At 39.1% G+C, this 8914-nt stretch overlaps 1 protein-coding gene across 1 annotated transcript; it reads right to left on the bottom strand.

The window, feature by feature from the left end:
* Nucleotides 1–81: 81 nt before the first annotated feature.
* u2af1 (U2 small nuclear RNA auxiliary factor 1) lies at nt 82–8250 on the bottom strand. The gene is made up of 8 exons (XM_085135086.1): nt 8137–8250; nt 6590–6677; nt 5962–6028; nt 4750–4799; nt 2703–2801; nt 2473–2606; nt 504–596; nt 82–411 (listed from the first exon to the last, which is right to left on the bottom strand). Exons 1-8 carry the CDS (start codon nt 8178–8180, stop codon nt 270–272), a joined length of 717 nt encoding a protein of 238 aa, XP_084991212.1. The 5' UTR covers nt 8181–8250; the 3' UTR covers nt 82–269.
* Between the last annotated feature and the right edge of the window lie 664 nt (nt 8251–8914).

Below are 8914 nucleotides of genomic sequence, written 5' to 3'. Positions count from 1 at the left end.
AATGACTCATCAGTGGCTATATCTGATTTTGAAATGAATGCTTACTATAAAATATGAAATGAGACTCAGTAATCATTATCGTTTGGTACAAATTTAAATTTAATGAAGTGAAAGTCATTTTCAGAAATCAAGAAAAACCAAACTCCTCAGTGGATTCACATCTTCGAAACAGCTACCTTTCAGTTAGTCCCAAAACAGATCTGCAAGGGTACAAACTTAAAAAAAGACAGGGATGAACACAGGGAGGGCAAGTAGTCACTGCTCGAAGTTCAGAATCGCCCCGAACGTTCTCTGTCTCTGGAGCGACGTCTCTCATGGTCACGGCCGCCTCCTCGACCCCTGTCCCTGTCTCTTTCCCTGTCCCTCGAGCGAGACCGCCTGTCTCTTGACCGAGACCGAGACCTGATGCGGCTGTAGGTGTGAGGAGGTAGAGGATTAGGAACTGTGACAAAATGTGAAACATCCGAAGATTTAACGATGTGCCTGATATGCAAAGTTTGTACCTCTTCCTTCGACGGCCGTAGAGCTCTCTCCTCAGCTCACGTGAGATGGGTTTCAGATGCATGAAGTTACAGAAACCACCACGAGTGCATTCTCTGTGGAGAGAGCACACAAAGCATATGAAAACCAGGGCAGCAAGAATCAGAGAACTCAGAGGACATATTTCACCCATCTCTCTACTATACTGGCTTCTCTTTATTGGTTCCCTCTTGAATCAAGACTCTAATTTAAAATAATTCACATACAAGGTCTTGAATAATCAGGCCCCATCTCATCTTAAAGACCTCATAGTACCGTATCACCAATAAAGCACTTCACTCTAAGACTGCTGGTTTACTTGAGGTTCCTGGAGTAGTTAAAAGTAAAATGGGAGGGAGAGCCTTCAGCTTTCAGGTCCCCTTCTCTGGAACCAGCTCCCAGTTTGGATTTGGGAGACAAGACACCTGGTCTACTTTTAGGATTAGGGTTAACACTTTTCTTTTTTGCTAAAGCATATAGTTAGGGCTGGATCAGGTGACCCCGAATCCTCCCTTAGATATGCTGCAATAGCTGTAGGTTGCTGGGAGATTTCCATGATGCATTAAGTGTATCCTTTTCATTCCCCGTTCTTTCTCTCCAATCACTATGACTTTATACACCACTCTCCATTTAATCATTAGTTATTATTAATCTCTAGCTCTTCCATAGAATCTTCTAGAACCTGGTTTTGCTGGAGGTGTCTTCTCATTAAAAGGGAGTTTTTCCTTCCCACTCTCGCCAAACCACTTGCTCACAGGGAGTCATCTGATTGTTGAGTTTTCTCTGTATTATTTTAAGGACTTTACCTTACAATATAAAGCACCTTGAGGCAACTATTGTTATGATTTGGCGTTTTATAAATAAAAATGAATTTAATTTAATTACTTTTCCCAGGAACAAACAGAAGCTTCTAGTTAGAAACTTTACCTTGAACTTAAAAAAGAAGTACTCATGAGTGAACTGTGACAGTGACTTTCATTAGGCGCACCATAAATAGGATACCAAACACTGCTTTAAACTTTAAACCTCTAAAATGAATCAGCTAATTGGCAAATAGGTTTTACTTGTGCTGATTAAATGATCAGAAATTGCCGAACAGATCTGAGTTTGTTTCTCTCCAGCACAATTTTTTTTTACAATAAATAAATAAATACATAAAACAAGGTAAAATAATCAAAACTGGCCAAACCTATACCGAACAAGAATTTCACCACTGCTAAACAATATCATATTTCTACCATCCTCACTTTAGTTCACTAAAACAATTAAATACTGAACTATTGGAAACACATAGCTGGTTTTGCAAATGAACTCAATGTTGGAAAAAACAGTTTAGGACACTGTCTGAAGCTGTCCTTTATTACATGTGGTACACAACATTAAACAACTGGAAATACTGTGTTGGCTTTGGCTGAAGCAGCTGGCTGAACAGAGCGAATAATGCAATGGGGAAAAAAAAAAAGACCAGGCATCTGCTCACTGGCTGTGAATTTACCAAAATATTATAATCTGACTCTGTATCAGAAAGCTGGCCCAATCTGACTGTGTTGGATATTCCTGTTCTGGACCCTCTGTAAGGCCTTTTGGGGTTAAATACAGCTTGTAAGATGGTAAATGGGTTTTTCTAGCGCTTTTCTAGTCCTTAAGGACCCCAAAGCGCTTTACACTACATTCAGTCATTCACCCATTCACACACTGGCAATGGCAAGCTACATTGTAGCCACAGCTGCCCTGGGGCGCACTGACAGAGGCGAGGCTGCCGGACACAGGCGCCACCGGGCCCTCTGACCACCACCAGTAGGCAAACATGGGGTTATTTGGCATGCAGCTAGGAGGCAGCCTGGGATCGAACCACCGACCTTCTGATTAGTGGCTGACCTGCTCTGCCACCTGAGCTACAAACACCCCCCTGTTTCCTGTTTCCTTTGCTGTTTCCTTTGATGTAAAACTCACCCGATCTCATACTGGCGACAGCAGGCTTCTCTAAAGTCTGTGACAGGAGACAGCTCAGCATGGATGGGCTGTCCATTAAACCACCGATTGTTTAGGTCTATCACAGCCTTCTCAGCGTCCTCCTCTTTACGAAACTAAAAAGAGAGATGGCAGTCGAAGAGAAAAGTTATGTCAGTGGATCAAAGCCAAATTTCACTACATTTCAGGGAAAGTGGAAGCCTGACACTCACCTTCACATACACGTTTCCAACTAGGTGGTCACCGAGGTTGTCACATACGTTCATTTCCTCCACTTCGCCGTACTTTTCTTCCATCTCTGTGAACACCTCCTGTGAGGAAATGATAGAGAAGTCAAGTCTGATGTTATGTGCGCACAGTGTTGGGGAGTAATGGAATACATGTACCACCGTTACGTATTTAAAATACAAAATATGAGTAACTGTATTCCGTTACAGTTACCATTTAAAAAGGTGGTATTTAGAATACAGTTACTGTGTTAAAATAAATGGATTACACGGCGGTATTTTCCTGTTTCATATTGTCGTGGGTCAGGACTAGGGCTGGGTATCGTCACTGATTTCTAGAATCAATTAAATTCCGATTCACAAGGTCCCGAATCAATTGGATCCACGATTTGATTTAATTTGATTCGATTCAATTCAATTCGATTCAATTCGATTTGAATCTGGGAAATTTTGACAGTCAGAAATATAATTCAGATCAGTACATTTACATATTTTTGTATCTATAAAAAGGAAGCTGACACACGCAAGACTTTATCAAAGGTGTGCGCATCACAGAAGATGCCTTTGTGTCAAAGTAGCTGAAGATAAAACACAGAAAAACATGAAGGTGATTTTCCTGGCCTGGGATTTTATAAAAATATTCTGCAGTACATCAAAAACGAAAGAAAACCGTTAATCAACACATGAATATTACCTCTGAAGTTACAGTGGTTTTATTAGAGACACGGCTAAGCGTTTTGCATTTTGCATAATTTTAAAAAGTTTAAATTTGTTCAGAAGCCTATTGAACGGCAAAAATTAGGTTTTCTTTTGGGAAGTATATAAAACGAGAAAAAAAACGTCGGCCGACACCGCTGTAAACAACGGTAGACTTGTGCGTAACAAGCAAGCGAATAATGAAGAAAACAGATTTTTAGACAGGAAACTGTTCTTGAAGTACAGACAGACAGAGAGCGAGAGCGAGAGAGAGAGCGAGAGCTGTGCATCGTGGTCGAAGCAAAACAGCAAAAGTCAGAGTGAATTCATGACGATGTTTATGTGAAGCGTAGTTTGGATCTTCTTTTGCTGCTGGTTCGGTCAATATTGTTTGGAGAGAGATAAAACTAACAGCTTTAGAATCCGCGCATAAAGGGCGTGAACACAAAGCACGGACCCGCTGATCAGAATCAGCGAGCTGTCGTCTTTCAGCCCCGACTGAAAGACGGATTCTGATCCGCGGGTTGCACTGTGTGTTTAAGTATTTGTGCAGAATCCGTGTACCTGCTCTCATTTACTGTTTAGCTGTTTGGTGGTTATTGAAATTTTGTGAGATTTCACCAGAGATTCTGGCATTTCGGGCAAAATACATTTATATTAAAAAATCGATTCAGAATTTTAATGAATCGCACGCTCTCTGCGACTCTGTGTTTCCTGGGTGAGAGAGCGCCTTTTTGTTGTTATTGTTGTGCTAAGCTACAGAATGCTACAGGCATAGCCCTAAAGAATGTAGCCTCATGGGCAGTGTAGTCCGTGCAGCAGGGAGAATGGACTGCCATACTCGTGATGTGTCTGTGAGCGCGAGGAGCGAGAAAAAGGAAGTCGAAAAGTACGAGCTGTCATCCAGCAGAAACGGGAGCTGGAAGCATGTAAATATAATAATAACCACTGCAGCCAAGAAGAGTGCCTGACGAGCCCAGTTGTAATTAATAATTCCTGTAATTGTAATTCCTATTTACCTAAGATAGTTAACCCAAGCTGTTCCCCATATCCAGTATTTATCTTAGACTAAGCAAACTGATTGCTGGTTGACGTTCACCATACAGACATCAGAATGACATCAGTTGTCATCCAATTGCCCAACAAAAACTATATTTTGCATGATGTCACACCAATCCAACAACTTTGCATCTTTTATTTTTAGTTTTTGAGAATGGATCTTCATTAATTACCTTAAACACGGTTAGAAAAAAATGCACCAGTGGAAAAGTGGTGCGGTCATGGTTTGAGGCAGAGAGGCACAACATGATAAATACTTCACAATGGAATGAATTACCTCAAAAAACTCATCATAGTGCTCCTGCATCTCCGTGTCACTGATGGTACCTAGTGGTTAGAGATAATTCACAGTTTCAGCAACAAATACTAAGTTGCATAAAATAATTGCTTGCAATGACATCAATGGTCAGTTCACATTAACTGCTCGTTTTCAGGTGGTAAATGTAATTAAAGTGCAAATGTATTTCTTTAAATTAATAGGTGTGAGTTAGCATTCAAAATATCTGATAAATGAAAATTTAAAAAAGGAAGAAGAGACATGAGAAACACCCTAAAACAGAGTCATGAGTGGCACTGGCAACATATGCTTGGAGCAAGAAATTAGGAGCTGATCTGAGCAGAGCCAGGGAGAGCTCGCATCTGTTTGGGAAATCTGTTTATACTTTATATGCTTGAAAGTAAATAAAACATATCCGCAGATATATTTAAATATTTTACATTTTAATATCAGCAAATATCATTATCAGTATATCGGTCTTAAAATCCCTGTACGCAGAACGCTCTTTCAGACTAAACCTCAGACTCTAATGTCTAATTTGTCTGTGATCCAAACAACACAGGTTAAACCAAGATAACCTTTAAATGTAACAAATGTCGAATAAGATTAAAAAACAGCTAACCAACAGTTTGTTATAAATAACAGAATAAATAAATCCAGTGAATAAGTGCTTAAGATGTAGACATGAATAATCTACACACAGTGTAACTGTTGCTATATTCCAGATAGAAGACACTTTTCAGTTGGCGTGTTTCTGTAAGTACAGCTAACACATTGACTTTAATTAACTATGTAAATAAAAATATTAGAAAGGGCTTGATAAGCTTCGCTTCATTGTGTCACTTTAAATCTCAACTGCTGCCTACTCGCAGCAGCACGGTTGGCACACAGACACAACATGGGTAAAGGTCAATAAAAAATAAATAACTTTTCAGACACTAACACTAAATTTTTAATAATAGTAATATTTTAATATATATTAATAATAATAATAATAGTAATAACGCATACTTTATCAATCCTGTAGGAAATTGCTAAGTCCTCTACATTTAACCCATTCACTCAGTGAAGCAGTGGGTATGGTACCTTGCTCAAGGGTACCTCAGAGGAGCCATTCGGTGGATCTGAACCCCTGACGTTCCGATCATGGGGCGAATACTCTACCCACTAAGCTATCTCTGCCCTATTTTCTTTTCTTCTTTTTTTACTTACAGGTCAGGCCGTCCACAGACTGGGCGCTGTTCTGGGGGTTCCGGTAAATGTTCAGGAGGGCAATCGTCTGAAACACAAACGTTGATGATGATAATCAATGATGATAATCATTATAATAAGAATAATGGATTGGATTTATGTAGCGCTTTTCAAGGCACCCAAAGCGCTTTACAATACCACTATTCATTCACTCTCACATTCACACACTGGTGGAGGCAAGCTACGGTTGTAGCCACAGCCTCCACCAGTCTGGGGGCAGACTGACAGAAGCGAGGCTGCCATATCGCGCCATCGGCCCCTCTGGCCATGACCAGTAGGCGGTAGGCCCAAGGACACAACGACCAGGACAGAGAGCCCAGGGATCGAACCGGCGACCTTCCGGTTACAGATACGCTTCCCAACCCCCTGAGCCACGGTTGCCCCGATGTGATGAGCACTTATACACATTGGGTATCAAATTATAATATTTAGCAGATCAAGCCAATCCCAAAATCAAAAATTTTGATTGTAAAGTACACTTTTATTTTGTGCGCAGTTTATTAACTCTTATCTGCCATTTCTGTGAGGTCTGTGCTGCTCTTTTATCAATTTAAATACTAGAAATAAAACTGGGGGATCGGCAACTTACCTGGCTAAATGTCGGCTTATTGTGTAATCTGGAGCAGCGGTCACCATGTCGGCAGGCACCAATTTTAAAATAAAAAGAGCAGTTCACCCTGTAAGACAAAATATATTAAGAGCACTGAAAAATGTTTAATAATATTTCTGAATCCAAAAAAAACAAACAAACTGATAGCCTAAACGATCTAGATGGGACTAGAAAACATACAACACATAACAAATAACATTAAAAAGAACAAGTATGGAAAACCCTGTGAACTCTTGGTAGTTTACACGACTACTGACATTATTTCTTATTTCATTGTATCTTCTTCCAGCTGCTCCTACCTCAATCTGCCTTTCTTCCCTCACATTCATCAATTGTCTTTGTTGTTTTTCTCTTTTCCCTCTTTCCTAGCAGCTCCATATTCAACATCCTTTGTCCGGTATTTTCACCATGTCCAAACCATCTTAACCTTGCTTCTCTATCGTTGTCTCCAAATCACTCAACTTGAGCCATCCTATTTTACATATATACTCATTTCTAATCCTGTCTATCAAGGTCATTCTTGATGTCAATCTACCATATTCAACTGTTTTTTTTTTCAGTGCCATTATCTCCAAACCATACATCATAGCAGGTCTCGCCCCTGACACTCCTGCCTGCACACTCTTCTTCAACTGTTGTTTCGGATGACTGTATGGCCCAATATTTCAGAATTGTTTATAATACTGAAGAAAGTACGTTTCCATCACCTTCGAGTTGTACCATTTACTTAAATGGTAAATTTCAAAATTCTATTGTACAAAAAATCAGTTCAATTTCTTCAAGATCGCCCTGCTCTAATACACCCAAACTACTGCTGGTTACACATTACACTTTCACTTTACATGATCATTTAACTCAGTATTGAACCGTTTTCACTCAGTATTAATATTAAAAAAATGTTAATAACAACCCATGAAGTTTTACACGCTTTCATTTCAATGTCTGCTTTACATTTCTACGAGGCTACGTTGCTTCATTGGGCATAAAAACGCTTTTTTGTTGGCGGTTCAGCAAATTAACTGTTACAACTCGGAAAGAGGACAATAGAAAACAGTACAATGAATAAAATAGCGGTCTAGACAAATTACAAAGACGAAGTTTATTTACCTAAATGCGATTAAGGAGCACTTGTAGTATGTTGGAGGTTTCCATTGTTTCAAACACGTGTGAGTTTTACAAAGTATGATATTTGTTAACGCCAATAAAGGGTCTAGTTTGTGCACCGCTTACGCTCAACTTTGATTAGTGAATTTACTATATTTTCATTTAAAGTTACCCGCTGTGATTGCTTTCTGACCAGCTCAGCACTGTTCATCACCCAGATGTTGCTAGCTAGCTTTTAGCACGAGCGGCGCGGTTTTTCACTTGCGAAAGCTAGCATATCGCGCTAGCAGATAAAGCCACAGAAGCCTAGCCAGCTGCATGCTGTAAATACCACAAGACCAAATACTGTCAGTAAAAAGTAGCCATAGGATAAACAGATGAAAAATAAGACTGAAATTACCAAGTTAACATTAAATACTTACTTATCTTTTTCTGTCCCAAAAATGGATGCTAGGTACTCCGCCATCTTGGCTCGCTTGTAGCGTCAACAATTGTATTTCCGGTAAAGGGCCTCCAAAGTAAAAGCCTAACCTCTGTCTGCGCTAATAATAAAACAATTTAACAGTTTATAAGGCACCCATGCATAGTATCTTTGTAAAATTATTATTTTTTGCCAGCATAGGGAACTGTCATTTAAATGTAAAATGTAAAATGTGCTCAACTGCATAATGGTGGCATCATTAAGTGAAATTATCCACTGTACAATGAACGGTTACAATTTATTTATTTATGTGTGGCTCAAGAGTTAAAGTTTCTTTTGTTTCTCGCCCCTTTTCTTTTTTTTAAGACTAGAAACTTCCAAAATATTCCTCAACAGAGAAAAATCATTTATATTTGTACAAAAGCCCCATACTCTTACAGATTTTACATCTGATTATTTATTTTATATGCAGCTAATTCGACCCTTAATCTAGCAAATCTAGAGTTGACATATTTCAGAATTCACTAATCAACTTAAACTTGTTTTAAATTCTGATAAAACAAGGTCTATATTATACACAAGCTTATTTAAAAGTATCCAGCCAGTCCATATTGAAACAAAATGAAACTACTGATTCTTATGGATGTTTAAGACTCTGCCTGGATGCTAGTCTCATTTTTAAGACCCATGTGGAACACCTATGAAGAGAATTAAAAAGAAAGATTGGATTCATATTTTGAAACAAATTCTGTTTTTCAATCATTAGTCATCACATAGCT

The sequence above is a fragment of the Neolamprologus multifasciatus genome, chromosome 16 (assembly GCF_963576455.1).
Source record: "Neolamprologus multifasciatus chromosome 16, fNeoMul1.2, whole genome shotgun sequence".
NCBI lineage: Eukaryota > Metazoa > Chordata > Actinopteri > Cichliformes > Cichlidae > Neolamprologus > Neolamprologus multifasciatus.
The sequence above is the reverse complement of the archived record's forward strand: the minus strand, read 5'-3'. Positions and strand labels throughout refer to the sequence as shown.

What these genes read in the sequence shown, in the direction of transcription:
- u2af1 (XM_085135086.1), bottom strand. Translation starts at nt 8,180, where the DNA reads ATGGCGGAGTACCTAGCATCCATTTTTGGGACAGAAAAAGATAA. An exon ending in TGTCGCCAGTATGAGATCGG is followed by an intron (nt 597 to 2,472) that starts GTGAGTTTTACA and finishes CTCTCTCCACAG; the next exon opens with AGAATGCACTCGTGGTGGTT. An exon ending in TACGGCCGTCGAAGGAAGAG is followed by an intron (nt 412 to 503) that starts GTACAAACTTTG and finishes TCACACCTACAG; the next exon opens with CCGCATCAGGTCTCGGTCTC.